We start from the raw sequence: 27,714 nt of genomic DNA, 5'->3' as shown, positions 1-27,714 counted from the left end.
TCTGTTCTGAGATACCCAGAGCACGCCCCAGGTATAAGAGGCCCTAAGAAGGCCTGTCCCCTCACTGACGTGGCTTCGCGCCTTCCTCCCCAGGCCAGGAGGAGGGGGGCTGCCTGCCCCGCCCCCAGTGCCCCCAGGAATGTGCCTGCCTGGACACGGTGGTCCGATGCAGCAACAAGCACCTCCAGGTCCTGCCAAAAGGCATCCCCAAGAATGTCACGGAACTGTGAGTAGCCCCAGGCCTGACGGGGGGGGGGGGGGGGGGGGGGACAAGGTCACCAAGAACAGCTGGTTAGGGCTTGGAGCGAGGGTGTCGCGGGAGACACTGGTTCCAGGAAGCCTTTGAGCTTCTGTCGGACCCCCCTCTGCAGTCACCTGATGGCATGAGTCTCCCACGGCGAGCGCTTGCTCGCTTTAAGCTGAGGCCTGCTTTTAAAATAAGAAGTAACCTTATGTTGGCCGCTTCACCGCAGCTTGTGAGCATCCCCTCCGTCATGAAAACTCTCACACAAGTTTGTTTTCGCTGGCCACGCATGACGCTACCACGCGAATCTACTATGATCTATGTAACAAATCCCCCTTTGTTGGAGAGTTGTTGCCAATGTTTCGCTATTAAAAAAAGTCCCCGAGGTAAACATCCCTTCAGTGAGGCTGCTCGTCAAAGAGCGCTGCATTGCTAGGGCACTTGCTGCCTTTTGCATCATGGCCTTCCAGAAAAGCCATCGTCCTCGCGCCCCAGCTGGCCGGGTGTGGAAATGGCCTTCGTGGCCACCCCCGCTGTCCATACTGGGCATCATGCGCTAAAACCTGTGCTGATTTGGATGTGGTATCTGAGCCTACGTGGGGGCATGGATGTCAGTGTGAGTGACAGACAGAGGAGAGCTGGGCTTCTTCCACTGACACCCCCAAATAAGAGGCTGTGGTCCGTCCCCGACTCGTCCTGTCCCCTGGGATTGGTCCCTCCAGGCCTCCGTAGTTGCGCTTTTCCTTCCCTGTGGGGAGGGTGTGAGCTTTTCATTTGTGTTTCTTTTTTTTTTTTTTTTAATTTTCTTTTTTTAACGTTTATTTATTTTTGAGACAGAGAGAGACAGAGCATGAACGGGGGAGGGGCAGAGAGAGAGGGAGACACAGAATCAGAAGCAGGCCATCAGCCCAGAGCCCGACGTGGGGCTCGAACTCACGGACCTCGAGATCGTGACCCGGGCTGAAGTCGGACGCTTAACCGACTGAGCCACCCAGGCGCCCCCATTTGTGTTTCTTTCATTACTGGCGAGGCAGGCTGTTTCTTTACAGGCACACCAACCACTGCAGTCCTTGTCCTGTGTCCCTCGCCCAGTTTTCTATCATGGTGTTAGTGTCCTGCTTCCTCCTTGGTGCCTCCTGGCCACCCTGAGCATAATGTGACAGGTGGAACAGCCTGGCTTCTTTGACTAAGGATGCTGAAGTTCAGAGGCTGGGAAAATCACTTGACTTCTCTAGGCCTCCGTTTTCCCAGCTCTTAAGTGGGGCCACTAGGGTGTGTTGAGAAGAGCCATTGAGAGGATCACGTGAGATGGGTGGGAAGTCACTTTGCATGACCCAGAGTGATGGGTCAGGATGAGTAAAGCCCTGATTTTGCTGCTCTCTGGATCTTTGGGGGTGGTGGCGAGCCATCCTGAGGGCTGCAGTCGGTGGGGGTCCTGGACAGGGAGCCCAACGAGGGTTTCAGCTCCTGGCCCTTGGATCCCTGCTCAGCGAGGATGTCTGGGGGGATAGGGGACCTTCACAGCATCTTGAATCCCAAGCTCCACCTTGTAGACATGGGGCACCTTAGGGAATGTTACAAGGACCTTTGGTTAGCTTGGCATTGAGGACAACAACTTGGGCAGCAGTGTGTATAGTGGGTCCCAGAAGGGAGGCCAAGGTGGAGGAACAGACGGAGGCAGCTGAGGAGTCCAGGCGTGGGTGACAGTGTGCATTCAGGGGAGATGTGAGAGCGGAACACAGCACATGAGCAGAGACCAGTGGCAGGAGAGTCAGCAGCTGTGGGGTGCTGTTGAGTGAGTAGGAGAGTCACCTTGAGGGTCCTGAGCCTGGGTGGTTAGGATCATGGTGTGATGCTGAGGGGGTCAGGGGAACCAGTTTGGGTGTGAAAGCCCTGAGGTCAGGTTTGGGCAGGTTTGGGTCTGGGGCTCCCACGGGATCAGCCAGCAGGTGGAGGGAGGGCCTTGCTAGCTGGTGAGGGGCCTGGCAGGTGGACCTGAGGGGACTAGTGGCAGATCCGACCCGTCTGGCCAAGAAAACTGCAGGGCAGAGAGGGGAGAGAGAGGAGCCCAGCATTGAGCCCTGGGTAGCGCCCGCCAACAGGGAGGAGGCTGAGAGGGCGAGGCAGGGGCAGAAAGGAAGCCAAGGGAGGCTTTGTGTATCAGAGCTTTTACCGAGTTCTTTGGGTGGCATCTACCCAAATGCCTAAGAAACTGCATCTTTTCTCCTCCAGTTAGTAATTCTGGGCCAATTGTGTGGTCTGCATGTAGGAGAGGAGAGGAACTAGAAGGCCCTGGCTGCAGGGGAGGCTCCCCTAGCACCGCACTAACTGTTGTGTTCTGTCCTGTAGTTACTTGGATGGGAACCAGTTCACCCTGGTTCCGGGACAGCTGTCTACCTTCAAGTACCTGCAGCTTGTGTGAGTATTCGGGCCTCTCGAGGATCCCAAGCCTGCCTTAGAGGATGGCGGGGGCGGGGGGGGGGGGGGGCGCACTGGTATCTGACCCTCTGGCTCCAGCTTTTCTGGAATTCCCTACCACTCAGCTTCCAGGTCATCTGGTTTTTATTTTGCCCCTTCCCTCCCTGAATGTCAGTGCGTAGAACTGTGTTGCCACCTAGTGGCCATGCTTGGGAATGGCATGGTTCCTGGCTCCCTTGAGTTGGACCCTGTCCACTTCTCCCTAGCCTGTCACCCCAAGTCTCCATGTGGGCTGAGAATTATTGTTAATGAGGGTCATCCTGGTAAAGGAAGGGGGCCAGAGCAGAAGTAGAGGCTGATGGAAAACGCAGTCCATCCTTGGCCCCTAAACCAAACATGAAATACGACAGCTACAAATATACATCAGTGCCTAAGTTTTTCTTCAGGCTAACATCTCTTTTTCTGTTATTTACACCTTTGAGCCTTTCCACTCCATGAAAATATATGAACTAAGCCTCAGAATAAACTTCATTTCTTCTCATCTCTCCAACCTAATTAACACCTCTCTCCAATTGTCTTGGTGTGCTTATTGGCTAGATTCTCCCAAAAAGAAGTCCAGAGAACATTCCATGTTAGTTTGGCTTGGAGCAGTACTACTACTCAAAGTGTGGTCTATAGACCAATGGTCACTAGAGAACTGTTTGTAATGGGTCCACAATTAGATAAGAAACTTGCACCAGAATGTAAATCAGTGTCTTGCTTCCATCACTGAGAAGTGTCACTATGAAAAAAGCATTCGCTAAACTAAGTTGTGTGTTTAGCGTCATAGGTGACTGCACTTTGGCACAAGGTCCTTGTTGTGGGACATTCAGTTCAGGGACTGGCTACTTTGAGTAGCACAGAATCTTGAAGCTCCAATGGATCTGTCTTTACCTAAAGACCTAGCAGATGTGTTTTGACTGTTCCAATGGTGTGAGGGGTGGGAGGAAGGCAGTGATTTGGTGGCTGGTGACAGAGTAGCAAAGACATAGATGGCTTTTCTCTGGTCTAATTTGAGGCAGCTACACTGGTGGCTTGGATACCTTTGGGAGGAAAGGAGGGAGAGAGGGCCGATGTGGGGCCAGTCCTTGCCAATCAGAAGCAGGGACCACGCGGTGTGCCGAGAGCTCAGAGAAGAACTACAGTGTGGCCTGAGAACAATAGACCGGTCTTAAACGAGTTAGAGGAACATTTACTAAGAGGAAATGAAGTCAGGGCACGTGTGGGGGCCAGGGCAGAGGCAGAACTCGCCAGTAGGCAGAGGGAACAGGGGCAAGAGAATTTCAGGAAGTGTAGCAAATCTATGCCAGGCACGTGGGAGGCAGTGAGGGAGAGGTGGGCCGGAGCCGGGAGCACCTAGCAGGTGGCTGGGATAATTTTTTAGGCAAATGAGAGCCACTGTGGGATTTGGCAGAGAAGTGACCTAGTCAGATTTGTGTCTTAGAAAGATTGAGGTGGTGCCCGCCCGTGTGGAAGATGGATAGAAAGGGGGCAAATTTAGGGGAGAGATGAGATACAAGTCTGAGACAGAAGCCAGGAAAAGACATGGCTTGAGTAAGCAGAAATGAAGGAGGAGGCTGAGAGAGAGGAGCTAGGGGGCGGGGTCAGTTAGGGCAGTGTTTCTGGGTCCTTGGGGCTGTGGACTAGGTGGGTAGGGGGTAGGAAAAGTGCAAGATGTGGACTGGAGCTGGACTGTCTCTGGAGGGGAGTTCAGAGGCGAGGGCACTGTTGCACGTGGTGGGGAGTGAAGCCAGGAGCTTCCCGAGGCTCCCAGAGTGGACTAAAGGAAGAGGGTCAAGAAGGTAGGGTTGTCTGGGAAAGAAGCTTTACCAAGAGATGGAGGAGGCACGGCCAGGGAGGTGGGGTGGTGGTGGTGTGGGAAGACAGGTGTCTGAGGATGGATGGGGTTTGAAAGGAGGTTTGAGAAGAGGGGTATCAGTTGTGACGGCGGGGGGGAGGGTACTTGATCACCCTGCTTCATTTGAAAAAAGGTGGTTATTGTCCCCTTGGTAGGACGGTAGGAGAGCCACGGAAGGAGCCTGTGTGAAGTACTAGCTAGAGAGAAAGCACAGAGCCCACTAGATCTGGTAGTTCCTTGGTGGGAGCATTTCCACAGTGGAAGGGGGCATGAGCCAGTCTGTCCTTGTGGGGGCCAGGGGTGGGGTGGGGAAAGGCAATGGAAACATGTAGCCCTGAGGACGCAGTGGGAGTTTAGGGAGCAGAGCAGAGGGCAGTAACTATTTGTGAACCAAGTGCCCCTCTCTACCACCACCCCAAGCCCCTGCAGCCACCTGGCTGGGGCGGGAGGCGGGGGGGGGGGGGGGGGGGGGGAATGGCCGGGTGGGGGGGCATGGACAGAGTGGGGGAGCGGAGGAGCCTGTAGCAGAGAGCCAGGATTGGGTTCTTCTTTCTTCTAAGCAGTGATGCTTTTGTCTTTTCCAGGGACTTGAGTAACAACAAGATCAGTTCCTTGAGCAACTCCTCCTTCACCAACATGAGCCAGCTGACCACTCTGTGAGTCCCAGTGGTGGGGAGGTGGAGAGAGGGCACGCGCGCTGCGTCACCGAGACTTTCTCCAAGCCCCACTGGTCACTCTTCATCTACCAGGGAGTGTGCCTGGCCTCGCCAGCCAAAAAGAAAAAAAAAAACAAAACCAAATTTTTTTTTTATTGTGAAATATAGCATACATACAGAAAAATGCAAAAAAATATAAAATACAATTTAACAAATAACCATAAAGCTAGCACATGTGTAAATACCTCAGGCACAAAATGGAACACAGCACGCCCAAAAGTCCTTCCCCCAGCCCCTTCTTGATCATTCGTTCCCCCCTCCCCACCGTCTCCAGGAAGTCCCTCCCCTGACTTTTATGGTGATCATGTCTTTGATTTTCTTTATAGCACCGCCATCTACATATGCACTTCTACACAAAGCAGTTTTATTTTTATGTAAATTGAATCATACAGGATGTATTTTTTTTTTGTACCTGGCTTATTTTATGTAGCATTATGTTTGCGAGGTCCACTCACGTGAAGCCGCGGTCTGGTCATTTTGACTGCTGTGTGGTATTCCTTTGTGGGAATATGCCATACCTTCCTTACCCGTCTCACTACGGATGGATAGTGGGGTTGTTTCCAGTTCGAACTATTGTGAACGGTGCTTCCGAACACTTTTGTGCCCATATTCTGAGTTGTTTTAACGATCGCTTTAATTACATGCCAAGCAATCAGTTGGAAAGAATAACAAGCGGCCCGTATACTGGCCTGCAGCTTACGGGGGTATCTCACTCCCCTTCTCCACACCTCATTTTACAGACAATGTGCCAAGAACCTAAGAACTTTCCCTTGGGCTCCACCGTGGTCCAACATTAGAGCCAGTACCCCCAAAAAAGGATGGGGTCGTGACCCAGCCAGACCCCCAGGAGCAGAAGGTGGGCCCGAGGCCATGAAATTCTGGTTCTAGGTTACCCACCTGCACTTACTTGCTCCAGAGTCTTCTCATCAACTGGTTCCCATTTCGAAGTCTTTGTGAGACTGGATGTGAAGCTGCCGTCAGCCAGGGAGATCCTGCCCACCAGGGGCCGTCTGGCAATGTCTGAAGCATTTTCGGGGGTCAAAGCTAGAGCAGGGGCAGGCGAAGCCCCCAACACCTTGTGGGCAGAGGCCAGGATTTTACCCCTACACACCGTAAAATGCCCAGGGCAGCCCCCCAACAAAGAATTGTTGGTAGTGCCGGGCTGAGAAGTCCCGGTCTCAGTGGTTCCGGCAGCTGCCGGGGGAAACAGAACCCATTCCTGTGACAGGAGCACACGCCTGCTCTCATTATTATTTGAAAATAGCCCTAGTGAGGTACAGTCAGCATAAAAGAAACTGTACATGCTTACGGCAAATAAGGATACATCCTGACTTACATTCACGTCCTTGGAACCATCACCACAACGAACACAGAGACCCCTTCCGTCACCCCCAGAAGCCTCCTCACACCCTCTGCCCGGCCCCTCCCAGCACCCCCATCCCAGGGCCGCCACCATTCGGCTCTGTGGGTGAGTCTGCATCGCCTAGGGTTTTGCATGTTTGGGATCGTGCAACGATACTCCTTTTTGTTCGGCATCTTTCAACCCACACAGTTACTCCGAAATTCCCCCATGTCACCGCACGTATGGGTAGTTCCTTCCTTCTTGTCAGCGACTAGTGATGTCCCACTGTATGGCTGCACCGGAGTGTCCCTGTCCCTCTGCTGACGGACATCTGGAGCTATCACGAGTATCACCTCCCTTGTTGTCAACCTGCCCATCTGCCCTTGGTGGATTCATTTATTTGGAAGCATTTGGGGAGAGTGGGTTAGCCTGTGGACTCTGGAAACTGAGAAGCTGAATTAAAAACCCAGCTTACTGACTTAATTACGCCACCCTGGCGAAGTTCTTTCACCTTGCAGGGCCTCAGTTTCCCCATCTTTACGACGGGGGTAGTCATGGTGCCCTCGTCACCACCACAGCTTCCCAATGTTAGATTACTAGCTGGGCCTGGACCTCACCGGTCCACTCTGGAAGTGAGGCAGGTCCTGGTCCGGTGTCCACTTCACGGGGACCCTGCCTCTGGCCCTTGCTGGAGTGGCCTCCACGAGGAAGTGCACCCAGTCTCCTTACTGAGGCCTCCCTGGGAGCCGGGCACCGCGCTGAGGGCTTCACCTGGGCCATCTCCCCTTACCCACAGAAAAACCCTATCAAGTTGTCATTGTTTTTGTCCCTGCTCTGCCGCTGAGGGAGCTGAGAGGCATAAAAGGGTTAGGGGACAGGCCCGGGTCACAGGGCTGACTAGGCCAGGAGCTCAGCCCACACCCTCTTCCACGCTCAGGCCTCCCTCATTTTGCTGCTGAGCCAGCCTGCAAGGGCCTGGTCAGCAACATGGTGCCCCCCACCCCTGTCCTGCTCCCTCCCTCACCCTCCCTCTCATCCCACAGGATTCTCAGCTACAACGCCCTCCAGTGCATCCCTCCGCTGGCCTTCCAGGGGCTGCGCTCCCTGCGCCTGCTGTAAGTCTCCCCGTTCTTCATTCTTAATTCCTCTAAAGAGACCCACCCCACGGAGGACCTGCAGCCCACCTGGTGGGTAGAAATGTCTCCATGTCTGTGGCCCCAGCAGAGCCAACGGTGTCCAAAGCTGGGAGGCCTGTCCATTTCCATTCAAGCCCCTCATGGAGGCTGAAGAGTGAACGGAAAACTCTGAGAAATGGGGGTTGCTGTCTGCCCCACTTTGTGTTTTGGGGGAGCAATGGGAGGTGGGAGCATCCAAGATAAGGTAGCCTCTTGTTTGCATGTGAGTTTCCGGTTCCAGTGGAGATTGTTGGCAGGAGATTTGTGAACCTTTCCTAAGAATTCCCACTGGGACTTTTTGCCCTGTGATCAAAGTCCTCTGTCACGGCTGTTATGAAGGCCTCTCAAGTATCTGCATGAATCCTCCGGCAGCCCTGCCTGGGGCACGGTGCATTCTTTATCCCCAATCTACGGCTTGCCATAGTAACTTTTTTTTTTTTTTTTTTTTTTTTTTTTACCAAGAAGAACCTTCCCCCCCTACCTCCCCCCCACCCAGACTTGCTGGCGGAGTGAGGGAGGGCACAGGGTCAGGGCCTTGCGTTCCATTTGTCATGTAAACGGAAATGGTGCTTTGAGTTATTTGTGATGGCAAAAACAAGTCCCTGAGAAGGGCGCTCCCTCTCCCTTGCCCGGTGGCCTGGTGGCCGGCAGGGTGGGGTCTCTGAGGGGGGCACCGGCTCCCTCTAGCATTGACCTTGACCGAGACCCAAGGATAAGCATGACACACTCCATCAGTTCTCAAGTCTCTGTCCCTGGGCGAGGCACTGACAGCCTCTTCTCTCCTCAGATCCCTGCATGGCAATGACATCTCCACCCTCCAAGAGGGCATCTTCACAGACGTGACCTCCCTGTCTCACCTGTAAGTAACCCCCGCCCAATTCTCGAGGCCTCTTTGGATTTAAAAAGAACTTGTATTCCAAGAAACATGCCCCCCCCCACCCCATCTTCTGTAACTGTCAAAGTTTGTGGCTTTTGCCCTGAAACAAGTTTAGCTTGTGAACTTCAGATGCTCCCCATCTCAGATTCTTACACATTCGGTGTTTCGTCAACACAGCAATGGAATCTGAGAACGGTTCTTCATACGCAGTAATAAAAGTGACGATGGCCATTTATTGACCGCCTCAGCTAATTTAGTCCTCACAGCGATCCTACAGCATAGGCACAATTATTCCTATCCTACACACGGGGAAACGGGCCCAGAAAGTGTGAGAAGCTTGCCCAACGTTGCATAGGTGGTGGGGGCTGGGGTCTTCTGTCTCGAAAGCCCATGCTCTTAAGCAAGACACGACACTTGGGCCTCTCCCTTCACGGGGTGGGGGATAAGCTCTGGAAATTTACTGCCCCCAAGAAGTGGTATAATGAGATGTAGAATTGCTTCCAAAACCATGTAGCTGGCAGTACTATGTGGATTTTTAAAAAGCAGTATGATTAAAAAAAAAAATTAAAAAAAAAAAAAAAAGGGGCGCCTGGGTGGCTCAGTCGGTTGAGCGTCCGACTTCAGCTCAGGTCACGATCTCACGGTTTGTGAGTTCGAGCCCCGCATCGGGCTCTGGGCTGATGGCTCAGAGCCTGGAGCCTGCTTCCGATTCTGTGTCTCCCTCTCTCTCTGCCCCTCCCCCATTCATGCTCTGTCTCTCTCTGTCTCAAAAATAAATAAACATTAAAAAAAAAAAAATTAAAAAAAAAAAAAAGCAGTATGCCCAGTTCCTCGCAAGGGTAAATGTGGAATTACCCTGTGACCCGGCAATTCTACTTCTAAGTGTGTACCCCAAATAATTGAAAGCAGATTCTCAAAACAGATACGTGGGGCTCCTGGGTGGCTCGGTCGGTTAAGTGTCTGACTCTTGATTTCGGCTCAGGTCATGATGTCACAGTCATGAGACTGAGCCCATGTCTCTCTCCCTCTCCTGCTACCCCTCCCTCATTAATGCTCTAAACAAACAAACAAATAAATCTGAAAACAGATACTTGTACGACCCACGTTCATAGCGGCGTTATTCACGCAATAGGCAAAAATCAGAAAGGACTCAAGTGTCCATTGATGGATGAGTGGATAATGTGATATAGACATACAATGGGATCTTTTTTTTTAATTTTAAAGTTTATTTTGGAAGAGAGAGAACGAGCAGGATAAGGGCAGGAAGAGAGGGGGACAGAGGATCGGAAGCAGGCTCTGTGCTGACAGCAGGGAGCCTGATGCGGGGCTCAAATTCATGAACCGTGAGATCATGACCTGAGCTGGAGTCAGACACTTAACAAACTGAGCCACCCGGGCGCCCCCATACAATGGTATCTTATTCAGCCTTAAAAAGAAATGAAACTCTGTCACCTGCGACAAACATGGATGAACCTTGCAAACATGCCAAGTGAAATAACCCAGACGTTACAGGACAAACATCGTATGATTCCACCGATACGAGGCCTAGGAAAGTCAAATCAAAGCTACAGAAAGGAGAATGATGGCTGACAGGTGCTGGGAGCGGGGGTAAATGGGGGATTTTTATTCAGTGGGTACAGAGTTTCTGTTTGGGGTGATGAAGAGTTTTAGAGCCAGATCGTGGTGATGGTTGCACAACATTGTGAGTGTTCATCGATGCTACTGAACTGCACACTTTTGCCATTTGGAGAAGATGGGGAAAGACTTTCTAGGAGGAGGGAACAGCATGGGCAGAGGCGAGAAGGCAAGAAAGTAAATGACATATTCAGGGATGCTGTGTTGTCCAGCATAGGACATACAGGGCTTGGTTGGGCAAGGAGTATGGGGTCGGAAGAGATGAATCTGGAAAGGAACATTGAATTCCATTGTGAAGGGCCTTTTGTGTCACGCTAAAGAGTTGGGACTTTATTTTACAGATAGAAGGGAATTGTGGAAGAATTAAGTCGCAGAAAACTGGAAAGCTGTGGTGACATGTGGAGGCTGGCTGCATGGGATGAGGCAGGAGGGAGCCTGGCTGGAGATGGTGGGTCAAGACAAAGGCCAGGCCGGGGCTGTGTGGATCACTGCTCTCGGTGACTCCTGGTCAACAGGGCCGTGTTTCCATCTGCGTTTGGTAGTTAGTGGTGGTGAGCTCAGATTTTGCAGATGTTTGGAACTCTGAGGACCTAAATTAGAGACGCTTCTCTCCAGAGGGCATTTGTGCTTGTCTTCACGGGCACCAGGGTCTGCCCTGCTCTGGGCCCACGTAGCGCCTTTCCTCACCGCCCCCCCACCTCGCTATGACAAGGGCCTGCTTTAGCTGCCCACGTCCCCAACACCACTTGCCAGGCAAGGCCTCTTCAAGCATCTGGTCCACCTTTCTTGCCTTTGGATTCCCCCTTCACGTATCTCCTGTACTTGGGACTTAAGTGTGCAGCTGACTACCCTTCCTTCTTCCTGATGAAAACTGAACAATATCCAAGTCCATTCCGATTTTGACTCTAGCTCAAAATCTAGAGGCCTCGTTTTTCAAGGGGGAGGTGGGAACAAACAGCATGTTTTCTACAAACAAAAAACCAGAGCTGCCAAACAACTGTTGAACCAGACGCATCTATAAATTCAGACTTTCTTTAGGAGAACAGTGACATCAAGCCAAAAAGCCAGATCCAATCTGGAAGAAATAAAGCAGGAGGTAGAGATCCGTTAAGCAGCAATTGTAGAACAGGGCGTCGGCATTGCGGATTAGATGTGTTTGTTCACTGCATCCAAGCCCCTCTCTCTACAGGGCAGCATCTGCATGAAAGAAAGCTTCCAGTGAAGCAGCGTCACGAATAAGGTCTGCCCTTCATACCCAGGGTCTCAAATGGAACTAGGCAGCAGCCTGGGGCTCGTGCGTGTGCTTGTGTTCAGGTGTGGGTGCACGCGCGGTACTGAGGACACGTGTACGTGTGCACACACGTGTCCACCATCTGCCCCGCACGGGAGAGCCGTAGCTGTTCCATAAGGATTTCTCGAGCACTTGCAAGGAGTCAGGGAGTGGTACCAGGACAGCGTAGGCTCACCGCATTCCGCTTGGCTTCACAAGGGCCGTGTGCAATCTGAAGCGGGGGGAGGCACCCACGGCTCTGTAACAAGTCAGGGGTTGCCCAAGAGTTAGCATCCGGAGTCCCTGGCTCCTGGAGTGCCCTCTGTTCCTCCTGTGACTCTTGCCCGGGCCTCTCCTCTTCACTAGCAGTATGTGGGAGGCGGGGTGAGCAGGTGCAGTGGAGGCTGAGGTCCACCACATTCAGTCTCCTTGAACTTCAGGAATCAGGACGTGTGGCGTTAGGTTCCTTGTTCTGCCATCGACTTGCAGTGGGATCCCAGACAATTCATTCTTCTCTTTGGGCCTCTTTCTTTCCTGTACCAAGGTTATTTCTAAGGTCCACTGTGATCCATATGCCATAGTGATTGTAAGCATCCACACTGCCCTGGGTTCGCTCTGCTGTGGTTTACTTTTATATTTACTTTGCAGTTAGCTCAATTTTCATCCATTTGTCCATCCATCCATCCATCCATCCATCCATCCATCCATCCGTCTCTTCATCAACAAATATTCACTGTGTGCCAGATCCTGTGCCAAGGTTCTCCAACATCTTTCATCATTTCTATAATCTGGCATTTTGTTGTGTCTGATTTACTGCGTGCTGGGAAGCTAGATCCCGAATTCACTAAGAATGCTGTGTGAAAAAGTAAATATGGTGGGGCACCCGGGTGGCTCAGACAGTTAAGTGTCCAACTCTTGATTTCAGCTCTGATCATGATCTCACAGTTCATGTGATTGAGCCCCCTGTCAGGCTCTGCACTGACAGCTCAGAACCTGCTTGGGATTCTTTCTGTCTCTCTCTCTCTCAGCCCCTCCCCTGTTTGAGTACCTAAGTGTGCCCTCTTTCTCTCAACATAATATAAATAACTTTAAAAAGTAAATATGGAATGGTTAGGTAGATCATACTATGCCCACAGGACAGAATAGCAAGTAGTTAATTGTAATTACAGCATCGCAATTCACTATTTGATGAAACCACAGGATAAAGAAGACTGTATACTCTGATTTCACTGAGGTACACGTGTGAACACAAGAACTGGAAGGAAATCCACAAAAATTAAACTGGTTACATTTCTGGGATGATGGGGGAACTCTTTTCTTTTTGCATTTCCTTTGCTTTCACGGTGCGCTTTGTGCATTCTGCATGGTCCTGGCAGGTGTTCGTTCGCAAATGGGTGTCAGGCACAGCGGGGGTCGTGGTTCCTGCTCCCGGGGAGCCTCAGTGCAGCGGGAGACAGTGATGCACACAAATAGATTGCCCGAGAGGAGGGTGGGCGGAGGGGGTATAGCTCAGGTGAGGGAGACGTGGAAGTTTCAGTATGTGCTAAACTCTACCGTTGGCCGCTCTGTGAAACAGCACAGGAAAAGCTATTTTGGTCCCCGTTCCGTTAATGGAAGCCCAGCGGGGCCTTGGCAGGAAGACACCAAGTATCTTCTGTTTCAACTATTTCCAAGATACACCAAAGATCAACAACACAGGATTATTTCTACTTTTGCCCGGGTGTCAGCCTGAACCCACAGTCCTTTCGGATCGACGAGCGGCCTGGCTGCGGTCCCCACCGCGGCCCTCACTCAGCCGGGCCCGTGACTTGCCACTCCACACCGAGCTCGCAGTCACACCCGGTGGGAAAAGTGGCCCCCAGGTGAAACCACTGAAGTGGTCTCAAAACCCCAGCCTCTGGGCGAACCAAAGTGTGAAAGGTTGAATTCGGGTGTGGCTCCCAGTCTGCTCTCCATAGAAACAAGGAAAATGTGTTGGCCCCACCGGAATTTACTTTTGAAGAGCTTTATATCGACTTTGGTGCTTTCTGTTATTCTTTATTTCTCTTTTATGTGAAGAATCGGAAAGGGACACTTGGATTTGAGGCGCACTGTTCCTGCCATTTATTGAGGGGCTGCTCTCTGGGGACTGGAACTGTGGCAATCCTGGCCTGTCAAGGCATCCACGGTCACAGTGGCCTCGGCCGCGAAATGAGCTACAGGACTTGAAAAAAGTCATTCGTAGTACACTTTAAATTCGTGGCCCATTACCAGACCACACCCCTGTGGTGCATTACAAAACATATTTTACAATAAATTCTACATTTGCCTCTTGAATAACATAATCGCATTACCTTGCACTTTTTACGTGAAAAACATTACTCTGGTTCATGTAACCATTTTAGAGCACAATTTTTGGTATTCCTGTGCTTTTTAAAAAAGACTTTGTTGTTGTTGCCGTTAACACACTGCAGTGTCAGAAAATCAAGGCACCCCAGCTTCCTGTACCTCTGAGCGGCCCCGGCCCCGTTCAGTGGCAAAGGGAAGGCATCTCGGCTGTCCTGTGAGCCGGGCTGGATGTTGTCAGCAAATCAGGACAGAAAAAATTAAACACACGTCAAGGTTGAACTGGCCTTCTTTTCCACGCTGCGTTATTCCCTTGGTGCCCATTTTAGGTTATTGGTGCTTGTCTTTCTGCCCTCCTCCAGGCTGCAGGCTCTTTAGCGCGTCGTAAAGTGAGCCCCGGAGATGTGAGGCGGGCTGCTCAAGGTCACCGGGCTGCGAGCAGCTGCGCCGGCCCCAGTCCAGGTCTCGCTCAGCCGCTTTGTAAGACTGCGCGGTCGTCAGCGGCGCTATTTTGGGGAACTCCTGCTCAGGGTTGCTGCTTCTTTCATCAGACCGAGCCACTTCGGGGGGGTCCACGTCCTCTCTGCTGCCCAGAAACAGGTGGAAGAGGGCAGCGCGTCTATTTGGTGCTTAATAAATGAGCCCAGTCTCGCTAACGTCACACGGCCTTATATTTTCAAAATAACGTTGATATAAACGAACCTCCGGCCCAGGCTCTGATTTTTCTATTTGCCAGGCCGAGGAACTCTACCCCCTACCTTCCCCTGCCCTGTCTCTGACCCATCTCTAAATCTCCCGCTGTGAGTGAGATGCCGCAGTTGTCCGCTGGTTGGTAAACCCTACAGAGTTGGCTGTGTGGTGTCGGTGTCGGGCGGGGATGGGAGGGAGCAGGCATGGCCTTATGCCGCAGGCGGGTGTGAACCGATGCCACCTCGTTTTGGAGGGCCTATGAACACCCAGCATGCATATCCTCCGCGATCTAGAAGTAGAAGCCTGCTTCTGGGCACCTGTTCTAGAGCAATGCTCACACCTCCCAAAGAAGCATAGACAAGAGTATTCGCTGCCTTTGGAAACAACCAGGATGCCTGGCAACAGGGACATTGCTCAGTAAGCTAGATGTCCATTACTTTGGGATGCCAGGAAGCCCTTGGACAAAATGAGGTGGATCCATTTATGCTGATCTGGAAGGATCTCCAAGACATGTCGCTTGGTGACAAAAAGCTGCCTGGGGACGATGTGCAGTAGGTGGATATAATTTGTGAAGAATCTTCTACGTCGCTATGGGAGAGGAGCGGGAAGCCACACGCCTGAGCGCGGTGACCATGTGGCCGTATGGCCATGGGTCCTTCTGACGTGGTAGAGGCACCGGGTGCAGCTTTTCTTTGTGACGTGGGTATAGTGTAGTTCATTTCAGGCTGTTACAAACAAGGCTGTGATCAGTCCCACCGCACACACACCTTTATACACCTGTAGAGGTGTATCTGTGAGATAAACTTCCAGGAACAGAATTGCTAGGTCCAAAGGCAACTGCATGGGTGATTTGATAGATATCACGAGGTTCCCTCTGTCAGAGTTACACCATTTTGCTCTCCCGTCAGTAACAGGAACATGCCTTTCTGAAAAAAATGAAGGTGACGTTCACATAAGATCAAATGAACCATTTTGGTGTGTAAAATTCATGGCATTTAGTATGTTTACCACGTCGTGTGAGGTGGAGACTTCTGTGCGCAGTTTGTCAAAGTAGTTTAGACTGAGAATGCGTTCGTGTGCTCCTTGCTTAGTTAAAAATGAAAAGAAGAACAACAGTATGGGCTTCAGAGTCAGATCCAGACCCTGGATCCAGAGCCTGCCCTTCATTCGTTGTGTGACCCCAGGGAAATGACTTATCCCCCGTGAGGCTCAGTTCCCCCTGTTTGAGGTGGAGGAGAGAGCTTACCCCGTGGGGCTCGTGAGGATGTCAGATGCTTGGCTATGGGAAAGCAGCTGGTTCATCCCAGCAGTAACTGGTGACTCCTTCCCCTCCGTGCTCTCTGGAGACGACACACTGATGGCCTCTGGCCCCAACGGCACCAGTTCAAGTCTCACCTCCCCGCTTTGTGCCTCAGCCTTTCTGAGACTGGTGCAATGTGCACAGTGGGGAGAGTGGGGTGTGGGAGGACTCGGAAGCCAACACGTAGGAAGTGCTTAGAGCAGCACTGGCTACACAGGAAAGGCTCATGTAAGGGGGCTGTTGGGATTTTTGCCAGCCCCTGGCTGAGTGCGCCCGGTGGGTGAAGGAGCCCATTATAGATGCCTGCTTCTCTCTGCTCTCTGACTCAGGGCCATTGGTGCCAACCCTCTGTACTGTGACTGCCACCTCCGCTGGCTGTCTGGCTGGGTGAAGACGGGCTATAAGGAACCGGGCATTGCCCGCTGTGCTGGGCCCCCGGACATGGAGGGCAAGCTGCTCCTCACCACGCCTGCCAAGAAGTTTGAATGCCAAGGTGAGGCCAGGAGCACGAGAATGGGGTGGTGGGTACAGGGTTGCATCCTGCCCACCTGCTGCTGGGAGCCCATGAGACCTGCCTAATCCTGGAAGGGCATTCCAGGAGCTCCTGTGTCCCTGTGGTGACCCGCTGGATGGGGGGTGGTCAGGTGGCAGGAACGAGGCACCTGCTGCTTGTTAGTATGGCCGCCTTCTAGTCCTGACGTACAACGAACAAAAAAAAAGGCAGAAAATCTCAGGCTGTAAGGGCCTTAATCCCTCCCTGGGGTTATGTAAGGAAAATAAAAATAGCAGCGGCGTTTCTGGAAGCTCCAAGCCTCTCAGCAGCGGGAGTGCTAGGGCCTCTCTCTGGTAGGAATTGTGCGCGGCAATTAGCTTAAACCCCGAGCCGCTGGACCCAGCTGCCGCTCGCCTGACATTTGCAGAAATACAGGGACTTGAGTGTGATTGGAGACTCGCTCACGCTTTGCTCTGAAGCTGGCTCACTCAGGGCATCTGTAAATACTCATTCGGAGGTTGATTGACTGATTGACTGACGGCCCGGGAGCCCAGCTGAGCCAAGGGAGGCGGCTGAGGGCTGCCCCAAGCCCAGCTTTGTGTGCTGGGGGCCGCCTGGGGGGCGCAGCCCCTGCCCTCTGCAAGCTCACAGACCTCCATCAAAAATGAAACTGACATGGGGCGCCTGGGTGGTTCAGTCGGTTAAACATCCGACTGCGCTCAGGTCATGGTCTCACGGTTCGTGAGTTCGAGCCCCTCGGGCTCTGTGCTGACATCTCAGAACCTGGAGCCTACTTCGGATCTGTGTCTCCCCCTCTCTCTTGCGCTTGGTCTCTCTCCATCTCTTAAAAAATGGATAAATGTTTAAAAAATTTTTTTAAAAAATGAAACTGACAGCCATAGGTTAATGGCCACCTTCCGTGAAGGATGCTGTCACAGGGGTAACGGTTCAGAGGGACTTGATCTGTGGCTTGCCTGTTGGGAGCGAAACATTTGCTCAATATTTATTTAATGGGGTGGGGTTGACACTGGTAAGTTTTTTTGTTAATTGAAATATAACATGCGTAATAGCGAGATACACAGATCATAAGTGAATGGCTCGCTGAATTTTCACAGACTGAACGAACATACCAGGGATCAAAACACAGAACCCCATCAGTGCCCGGGAAACCTGCTCATGCTTCCTTCCAGTTATCACTGAAAAGTGTTTGTTTCTCTTAGTGCTCATACCTCTTCAGCAGAACCAGTATTTCTCCTTTTCTAGAAGGAGTCCTAAGCGGAAACCTGAGTTAACCAGCTAGTTCTATTTATTCTTGTGAGGGCCTAATGCCCCTCACAGGTGGTGCCGCAAGCAGCCTGGCTGCTGGCTCCTCGTCCACCTCCAAGTTCAGGGAAGAGGACCAGTGGGTCCTGGAGGGGCTGGGGAAGGCCTTGCCTGTGGTGACAGGAGAGGGTTCTTTCCTGTTCAGCCTTGGAGAGAAACATCTCAAAGACAAATGGGCTCTTTGCTCCCAAGCATGGCCTCTCACGGAGCTGTGTCCCCTCCTTGCCAAGGCGGCTGCCCTCAGTCTTCTGCTCACCGTGACCATGCTGGGGAGTGAGAGCCGGCTTCAGTAATAGTGATTGTGATGCCCTCACGCGGACGGCTTTGCCCTGATGCCGTGTGGGGGCTCCTTGGGCGTCCAACGCCTGCCTGTTAAGCACTTTTCAGATTAGCTTATTTAGCCAATATGGCCCCCGAGGCAGGTGCTGTTATTAACCACACTTTACAAAGGAGGGTCTGGAGGCCGGGAAGGTGGGCTTAGAAAGGGGGCGTGAACCAGACGCGGAGGAAATAAAGAGAGGGCTGAAATCTCCTTGGGGAGAGAGCTTCCAGCACTGTCTCTGAGGCTGTCCGGCCCTGCCCTCCCCTGATACCTACCCCCTGCCTCAGGTCCCCCCGCGCTGGCTGTCCAGGCCAAGTGTGATCCCTGCTTGTCCAGCCCGTGCCAGAACCAGGGCACTTGCCATAATGATGCCCTTGAGGCGTACAGGTGTGTCTGCTCCAGCGGCTATAAGGTGAGTGGAAGCTGGGGCTGGGGAGGAGGAGGGCTGTTCGTTCAAGATCAGGTGGAGCTGTGCTGTCTTGTTCGCCACTTTGCCCACAGTGCCCAGGGCAGCTGCTTGAGGGAATGTTTAGTCAATGACCCAGCATGTGAATGAATGAATGAATGAGCGAACGAATGATTGAACAGGTAACTCTCGGGACAGGGAGGCCTGCTGCTGAGCGGGCTGGCTGTCTCTGTCAGCTCACACCAATCCCTGGGTCCCTCTGAGGTCCTCCTCACTGTCCCCCTCCCCCACCTGCCCAGGGCCGTGACTGCGAGGTGTCCCTGGACAGCTGTTCCAGCAGCCCCTGTGGAAACGGCGGGACCTGCCACCCGCGGCAGGGCGAGGATGCTGGGTTCACGTGAGTTGCCTGGAGAGGCTGGAACCTGGTGGGTGGGATGGCCCGGGCCTCCCTATGTTGGAGGAGGAGGTGGGGGTGTGCTAGAGACCCCTCCATGCCTACCCATCACAGGTCCCTGCTGCCCAGAGAGATGCGGGCCTGCCAGGCTCACAGCAGCAGGTAGGGTGGGGGCTCAGAGCTACACTGCCCGCCCCTGCTCCAGGCCCCTCCCTGTTCGTGCCAGGTGCCAGAGGGCCTTCTGATGGCACTGGGAGTCCATGGCCAAGGCCATGTGCAGTGCTAAGGGGCAGTTTAGGGGTGTTTTAAACCTCTAAAATCTCCACTAACCCCAAGGCCTCCAATTGGAAGTCAACCACCTGCTTGCTGTGCCGGGGCTGCCTGACGGCAGGCCCCCAGCCAGCTCCTTGGTATCAATCAAGCAACCCAACCCCCACCCCCAGAGGTGGGAGCAAGTCCTAGTCTCCTCCTGATAGTCCCACCTCCTGCTAGCAAGTACGGGGCCTCCCGCTATGGTCCCCTGGGTCATACAGGTCACACCTGGGCAGCCCATTTCCCCCCACCTTGGACTCCTGAAGGGCCGGGCCTCCTGACTCTTCTCTGAGCTCACCACGCAAGCCCCCACCCACTCTGCTTTCCCCCAGGACCCCTCCACGAGCCCCCCACCTTCCCAGAGCCCTCCTGGACCCAGAGCTTTTCAGAGGAACACACAGTATTTAGTTACTGAAAATAAACTGCCAGCCAAACAAATTTCCTCTTCAGAAAACGATGAGTCTACTTAGCAGGAATGGCCAAACCTGTCTCTGCAGACCTAAATCACCAGATGTGAAAAATAAAACACTAAACAGCCTCTCCCAGGTCGTCACCTTGGAAACGGCGTCCGTACAATAGGCTCTGCCCAACCCCCTCCTCATTGATAGACTCCAGGGGCGGGGTTCTCCAGAGTGGGGAGCTAGGGGAGCCCCCTCAGACGCTCCCCGCTAGGTGGGGGTGGGAGCCCTACAGATGACAGTAGGCCCCGAAACAGTGCGCTTCAAACCTTTTTGCTCACGTGCCCCCACGAAACTTAATTCCATCCCCTCTCACACGATCTTAGACTGGCGGCTGGAATTTTTCGTGGTAGGTTGAACTTTGCATTGCAAGGGAGGTTAATTTCCAGGATATTGTAAATATTAACATTGAAAGACCTCACTTTTTACTTCACTCTCATCACTTGCCAGTGGAATCTGAATAGCGCCGCAATTTGATACACTTAAAGATTACACCCACAAGCTCCTGTTTTAACTGCTCAAACGTCTTCCCTCTCTTTCTCCTCCAACTAGTATTTCCATTTTACTCCCCAACCCCGCCTCCATTTTTGTTCGCATGTGATCTGTTGTGATGCTAGAGAGTCTGTTTATTGAGCACGCTGCCATACTTCTTTGCCACCAACATGGGAATGTAAGTTTAAAGTTTTTTTTTTTTTTTTTTTATTTCTTGTCACCATAAACTTCTGATGAACGGTTTCTTTTTCAGAGTCGTCATTACAATAATCAATGATATACAATTGATCAGAACATAACTCCGCTACAAAATTTTAGTGATAATTATTACAGATAACAGGTGGAGCTTTTTTGTGTGTAATTTTCTGATTCATGTGTCCCAGGGTGAATATGACAGAACGAGGACTCGGCATCCAATATATTCCTTTATAAAAATATACGTATATAGCTATAAATGCTGAGAAAGAGTTGTTGAAATAAATCATTGGGATTAGACGTTTTATTGTAGCATGCCATTCAATTATTTGAAACCCTTCCAAGATTATATACCAAAAACCCCAGAGTGATCTGTCATCAAAAATTATTTTTATTTTTTAATTTTGTTTAAAGTTTATTTATTTTGAGGGGGGTTAGGGGCAGAGAGGAGAGAGAGGGAATCCCAAGCAGCCTCCATTCTGTCAGTACAAAGCCTGACACAGGTCTTTGTATGAACCCGCTAACTGTGAGATCATGACCTCGGCTGAAGAGTCGGACGCCGACTGAACCACCCAGGTGCCCCCAGAAATTATTTTAATGCTCGGTCAATTCTTAATTGTCCCTTTATCTGGTGCCTGAGGGTTTTAGGCTCCAGGCACGTCCCCACCTTGGACTGCAGTTGGGAGAAGTGCATGTGCCTTTCTGAAGCTCTGGGTAGGTCTGTTTAGGGAAGTGTTTGTGCAGGACTTGAAGATCTGGAAATCAATTTCTCAGACATCTCTGACCCACAGAGCTCTTGGCAAATCGCAGGTGCTCCCCCAGCTGGAAGATCACTGGTCTCCGGGACCCTCCATGAGCCGATTCCTGTTTATCCCCCAGCCCTGTTCTCGCCTCATCCCTGACATATGGGCTAGGTGTCCTCTGCCTCTTTGTCCTCATCTCCCCGGCCTCAGTGTGGCCCCATCCTGGCCTCTCCTCTGGTTGCCGGTCTCCTTGTCGTCTCCCCAGCTAGCCTGAGTGAGCCCCCAGAGTACAGGACTGTCTTGTTTAACCCCAGTGCCTAGCAAGGGCCTGGCCGGGAGTGGGGACCAAAGCTCTGGGATGATGATGGTCACAGGTGGACACAGGCTTCCACAGTGCCTCAGGAAGACTGCTGCCCTGGCCCTGCCCACCTGTCCATCTCTCCTCACCTGCCCCCCACCCCCAACCTCAGGTGTTCCTGTCCCACTGGCTTTGAAGGACCGACCTGTGAGGTGAATACGGACGACTGTGTGGAGCACACATGTGCCAACGGGGGCACCTGTGTGGATGGCGTGGGCAACTACACCTGCCAGTGCCCCCTGCAGTATGCGGGTAAGTGTGGTGGAGTTTTGGCATCTGTGGGGAGAGGTGGGCAGGTGTGCCTGCCCTGAGCCCCGTTCCTGTGGGCAGGAGGGCTGGGGCCCTCCCTCAGTGTCTACAGGAGGTTTCTGCCAGGCCAGCTGCCTGGCAGAGATTGGGGCAGCTTCTCTCCTGCCTCTTCCTCGTTCTTTCCCCAGGAAGGGCCTGTGAGCAGCTGGTGGACTTCTGTTCTCCAGATTTGAACCCGTGTCAGCACGGAGCCCAGTGCGTGGGTACTCCAGATGGACCCAGGTGAGTGTTGCCCATTTCCAGGGCCAGGCAAGGACATGGGCCTTGAAGTCCCCTCCCCTCTGGTCTCCCCATTCTGTTTCTTTACTTTGTCAAGTGAGTTTGGTCTCAGCTTTACGAGGGTTCAGGGTGGTGGCGGCCGCAGCTTTGGTCAGACAGACCTGGGTTTACAGCGTGATGCTGAATGGATGCCTTGACTGCCCTGAGCCTGTTTTCTCGTCTGCAAACTGGGCACCCGGTATCTTCCTCGTGGGGTGGTTGTAAGGGTCAGACGAGCAAATGCACAGAAAGCACTTAGCTCCAAGTCTGACATCTGATAAGTGCGCCATAAATGGCTGTTATCTTCCCAGATCCACAATTTCTCATCCCCAATTACAAAATGCACAAAACTCTGAAGATCAAAAGTCCGTTTGATAGCAAAATCTGGTCTGACCTGAACGTATCTGGTAATAAAACCGGACGTACAGTGACACGAGGCTACTTATAGTCACTCTTCTTGCTGCAGAAATGTGAGTGTGTGTAATTAAGGGGCTGCCCCAGATCCCGTTACGTGTTACGTAATGCTTTAGGCATTGTGTCACCTTTCCAAACCCCAAAAGATTCTGAATTTCAAAATCTATCTAGCCCTGGGAGGTTTGCATAAGGGGTCGTTGACCGTTGTCACCATCGTTGTTACCGGCATATATGGAAGTGCATGGTCACCTGAAGACCACATAAAGGTCATGGATTTTAAAAATGTTTCCATCTGCAGTTTTGCAAACAGAGTCCCATTTTGGGGAGCCCGTTCCACTGGTCAGGACAAAACAGATGGTCAGGGTGGAGGCCTGTGGCTGAGGGACCCAACCCCAGCCACTCAGGCCAGGGTCAGGGGTGGAGTCTCTCAGGAAGCCCACTGTCCAGCAGGAGCCGCCCAAGGACAGTGGCAGGAAGCAAGAGACCGGGGTTATTGAGGTCCAGCCTGAGACTGAGGGGTGCATGGGAGCCTCCACCCAAATGCTGCCCAGATGCTGCACTTGTGGGGTGCTGCTGGGGGGTGGGGTTGCCATGGCAGAGGGGCAGTGGCAGCTCAAGGGGTGTGGCTGCCGCTCAGAGGGGCTGGGCCTCAGACATAGAATAAAGCAGGACTGCACTCGGTCCCTTGCCCTGTGCTGGGAAATGAGCAGAGAGCAGCTGTGTGGTGCCTGTTCTCGCTCTCCTGTCTTGGCAGGCAGGTGTAAGTAACTCCGCTGTGCCTGCAGCTCGGCGGGTATTCAGTCCCTGAATGACCGAGGGAGCGAATGTAAACGAGTGGGCGGAGGCTCAGCTGCAGCAACATTTTCCAGACTGCAGCCCAAGACCCAGTAGTGCATTGCGATCAATAGGGTGGGTCAAGAGTACCGTGAAAAACTAACATTGAGAAGCAACATGCCATTTTACGTAGTAAGGAAAAGTATTGTGGCGTGAAACCAGCTTTAGGGGTGCGTGCGTGTGCGTGCTCACTGGGGTAGGAAGGTGTCGCTTACAGCATGGAAAACCGGGAGTGAATAAAAACATCCAGGCGGGGGTACCTGCCTTCCAGGTTGCGTGGTTGAACCGTGGAGTTTGCAGTTTAAAGAGTTTCCAACGGGGAATCTCTTGATGATAGCTGGGGGTGCTTCCTGGAGGAGGTGAGGTTATTGGCCAGGCTGGACTGGGGCAGGGAGAGAGGAGGGGGATGTTCCAGAATCAATAGGTGTGAACGTAGGGAAGTGCTGGTGGGTGGGATGGGGGTTGCTGCCAGTGGAGACCAGTCTGACCACAGGGTGGGCCCGATGTGGGGGGAGCAGGTCAGGGGGCATCTTGTGAGGCTGTGACTGAAAAGTAGGTGGAGGAGTGCGCTCCTGATTTGATAGGCAAATGGTTGACCCCCAGGTCACCGAGGCTGGGGGCTGGGCTGGAATCGCTGAGAGGGGGCACCAGCCCTGCAGAGGAAGGGCCAGGAGGCTGGTCCAGTGGAGCTGGGGAGGCTGCAGAAGAGGGCAAGATGAGCCCCAGGATTCAGGGCCTTGTGCTGGGGAGCAGCTGGGCAGGTCGAGAAGGGACTGAAGTTTGGCCTCGGTTGTGTGGTCAGTGGCCAGGGTGGGTCTCCCGTGACTGGATCCCCATCTCCTCGTGCCCCTCGGTGTCCATCCTCCCAGCCCGGAAGCTGCTCTCACTCAGAAGCCCACACAAGCTCCTTTCTTGTGCCAGAAAAGCATACCAAGACGGGCTGGGGGCATCTTTCTCTCCAGAGCTCTGCTTGATCTCCTGGGTGTCCCACAGACACGCAGGCCTTGAGGTTCTCTGTCACGTACACGCAGCCCCTGGGCCCTGTGGGCTCGCGGCTGAGTGAGGCACTGATCCCCCCACGCCCCCAGGTGTGAGTGCGCATCAGGTTACGCAGGTAACAACTGCAGTGAGAACCAGGATGACTGCAGGGACCACCGCTGCCAGCATGGGGCCCGGTGTGTGGATGGAGTCAACAACTACTCTTGCCTCTGTACTGAAGGCTACAGGTGAGTGGTCCCGCTGTGCCCTGACTGAGGCCTTCTAGCCTCCAGCTGCTGAGCCGGCAGGAGGGAGCCAGGGTCAGAGCCTGGAAGTTGGATCCTGGGGTTTTAACCAAGGCTCTGCCATCCCTAGCTGTGTGACCTTGGGGAAGTTACCTAATGACTCAGATCATAGGCACAGGGTCCCTAAACTGTTTGGTTGAGGGAGGGGGTGGTGGGTACAGATTACTGGCCAATGCCCACCACATCCTGCCCAGCAAAACCTCTGAAGACACGTCCTAGCGTAAAGGTCATTTACCTTCACAGCCTGACTTCTCTGAAAACTTGGGGGTGAGGAACACCTACCCTCCTTCTGGCCACCCACCTCCCGTGCTCTGCTTGGGTCTCCCCCCCCCCCCCATGGTTTTATTGAGATACAATTCACCCAGCTTCAGTATATAATTCAGTGGCTTGTACTCTATTATCAGGAGTTTGCATGCATTAACCATAATCAATTTTAGAACATTTTCATTACTCCAACAAGAAACTCCATACCTCTTATCTGTCACCCCACCGCCCCCCATCTCAGCTCCAGGCAACCAAGAATCTGATATCTGGCTGTAGAGTTCCTTATCCTGAAGATTTCATATAAATGGAATCATACAATCTGTGGTCCTTTGTGACTGGCTTCTCTCACTTAGCGTCATGTCTTTGAGGTTCATCCATGTGGGAGCATGTATTAGAACTTCATTCCTTTTTGTGGCCAAATAATATTCCGCTGCATGAATAGACCACACTCGTTTATCCATTCATCCGCTGACAGGCATTTGGGTTATTTCCGCTTTGGACTGTTGTGAATGCTGACGCTACAGGATGTATGCTGTGTCAGAACTACCTGCCGGAAAGTACTGTTCCCTCTTGTATTTGTTTAGTAATTGGAGTCTTCTCTCTTTTGCTCCTGTCTGTTTTTTCTTTTCTGTAAAATGGGCAAGAGTAAAATTTGCTAGCAGACTTGACTGCCACGAGCCACGAGTGCTTCTCAAACTTTAATGTGCACACGATCTTGTTAAGCAGATTTAGGTTTTCCATTTCTGACAAATGCCCAGGTGATAGCTATGATGCTGGTCCAGGGACCACCCCTGTTTCCTACCTTGTCTTCAGTATCCTTCTGGCTTGTTCTCTCGAGGAAAGTGTTCATTAGGAGCATCTTCTGTTCCTTTAAGGGTCCAGTTTCCCAAGATGTTTAGTGATTTCTCTCCAGGACTGTGGGAGAGAAAGATGTTGCCTTGCCCCTTCTTTGACCTGTATCTTTTCCCTCTCAGTGGGCAGTTCTGTGAGACCCCTCCCCGCCCACCTGCCCCCAGAAGCCCCTGCGAGGGGACTGAGTGCCAGAATGGAGCCAACTGTGTGGACCAGGGCAGCGGGCCGGTGTGCCAGTGCCTTCCAGGTTTCGGCGGCCCCGAGTGTGAGAAGTTGCTCAGTGTTAACTTTGTGGATCGGGACACCTACCTGCAGTTCACCGATCTGCAGAACTGGCCACGGGCCAACATCACGCTGCAGGTGCGTGCCCAGGGCGCCAGTCACAGAGGGGAGTCAGGCAGCAGGGGGCCGTGGCCTCAGGTCCGAGCATCAAGCGGCATCCTCGCCCAAAACTGGGAGCAGCCTGTGTCAGTCAAAACGCTTGGGATGTGGGTCAGGCACATCTGGAAATGTTATCAGGTCACAGAAGCAGTCTCAAGGCAGGGCCAGAAGTGGTCTCCTGGGTGACCGGGTCCTCTCCCACTATCCAGTCTCGCCTACTCCTGAGCTTCAGCCTCGAATGCTGCACACGGGTTTCTCCACGTGGCTAGGACACAGTCAGGGTTGGCTCTGGGCTTGTATCTTTGGCCACCTGTCCCTAGGGCCCTTATTTTGCCATTTCGTGTCTTGAATTTCATCTCAGAACATCAGTGTTTCGAGGGCAAAGAGCGGGTCCCACTTGAATGGCACTGTTTGCTAAACGTTTCTTGGGGAGGGAGAGGACAGTGCACATCACATGATAAAAGTTTGTGTCTCCTCTTTGGCCATCTCCCTCTTCCAACAGCTGCATTCCCTACCCTGGCAGCCACTTCTCCTCTCTGTCCTCTTCTTTTCTCCCAGAGCCCTTCAGCCTCCCGACGTGCTCACTGTGCTCTCCCCCACTTTATCACCTCTCCTAAGTCTTGCCCATGTACACTGTCTATACTGCAACAACACAGCCCAACTGCTCAGTAAAATAAAATTCACCACACCCTCCCAGCCACTGCCTCAGGCACCTCCTGCTGTCCCCGTCACTGGCCTGTCTTCAGTCCCATTCCCATCCCTGGACCAGTCACTGAGTCCAGCGAAACGGGTGCTATGAGGTGTCCAGCCTGGGCCGTGTGCCAGCCCTGTGTATGAGACCAGGGAGTCAGGCTGTCTACCAAAAGCAATGGGGGAAGAGGGACAAGGCAGGATCATCGTTTCTACGGCTTCACAGAGGGCTCCCCCCACCAAGGCAACTCCAGCTTTTGCTCACACAGATTCAGAGACCGGTGCTACCTCCTGAGTGGCTCCTTCCAGGTTTGGGTGGTCATGGCTATTAGCCCTCTTCACCTTGTCCTCTCTGTGGCTCCCAGAGGCCCATAGAACAAGCTACCCTGCATCGATCTGACTTTCCTCTCTGGGCACATAGTCCTAAGGTCTCTTACCTGCCCCTTCTCACACGTCATTTCCAGGCCTCAGCTGGTCTGTCTGCCTTCTCTCTGTGGCCCTGGCCAGCCTGGCAGTGGATGGGATTTGAACCAGGGGCTGCCAGCCTCTGTCAGCATCCCCTTGAGGATGTGTCCCCTGGGCAGCCAGGGGAGGGCAGCTCTACGCACAGCATCCCTCTTCCAAATGTGGATCCCCCATCTGTCCCACCTACCTGTGCCACTGCTGGGTGGGGTGGGGTGGCAGAGAAAGTGCCCTTGCCCATCAGGTCTCCACGGCAGAGGACAATGGGATCCTGCTGTACAATGGGGACAATGACCACATCGCAGTGGAGCTGTACCAGGGTCATGTGCGTGTCAGCTACGACCCAGGCAGCTACCCCAGCTCTGCCATCTACAGGTAAGGCTTCCTCATGCCCACCACCCTCCCTCCGGGTGTCCCAGGCCAAGAGCAGGTGGTTATCGGGACCTCCAGAACCTGGGCTGCCCGTGTAGGAAGATACAGTATCTGGGCCCATCTTGGAGCTGAGGCTGAGATTGAGGCCTGAGCAGTGGACCGACCCTTCCCTATCCTACCTCCTCCTCACAAGGGGGTCTGTAGTGGGAA

General features: G+C 52.9%; 1 protein-coding gene across 1 annotated transcript in view; it reads left to right on the top strand.

Moving 5' to 3' along the window:
* SLIT1 (slit guidance ligand 1) overlaps positions 1 to 27,714 on the top strand; it is a 53,352-nt gene that overhangs the window by 22,266 nt on the left and 3,372 nt on the right. The window contains exons 16-28 of the mRNA XM_047824679.1: positions 94 to 226; positions 2,594 to 2,662; positions 5,144 to 5,215; positions 7,661 to 7,732; positions 8,580 to 8,651; positions 16,219 to 16,382; positions 18,315 to 18,439; positions 18,733 to 18,830; positions 21,498 to 21,637; positions 21,823 to 21,916; positions 24,289 to 24,426; positions 25,722 to 25,959; positions 27,377 to 27,507. Coding sequence (XP_047680635.1) covers positions 94 to 226; positions 2,594 to 2,662; positions 5,144 to 5,215; positions 7,661 to 7,732; positions 8,580 to 8,651; positions 16,219 to 16,382; positions 18,315 to 18,439; positions 18,733 to 18,830; positions 21,498 to 21,637; positions 21,823 to 21,916; positions 24,289 to 24,426; positions 25,722 to 25,959; positions 27,377 to 27,507 — 1,546 coding nt within the window. The remainder of the gene's footprint in view (positions 1 to 93; positions 227 to 2,593; positions 2,663 to 5,143; positions 5,216 to 7,660; positions 7,733 to 8,579; positions 8,652 to 16,218; positions 16,383 to 18,314; positions 18,440 to 18,732; positions 18,831 to 21,497; positions 21,638 to 21,822; positions 21,917 to 24,288; positions 24,427 to 25,721; positions 25,960 to 27,376; positions 27,508 to 27,714) is intronic.

This window comes from Prionailurus viverrinus, chromosome D2, assembly GCF_022837055.1.
Source record: "Prionailurus viverrinus isolate Anna chromosome D2, UM_Priviv_1.0, whole genome shotgun sequence".
In the NCBI taxonomy this organism is placed as follows: domain Eukaryota; kingdom Metazoa; phylum Chordata; class Mammalia; order Carnivora; family Felidae; genus Prionailurus; species Prionailurus viverrinus.
This window is presented reverse-complemented; position numbering and strand designations above follow the sequence as displayed.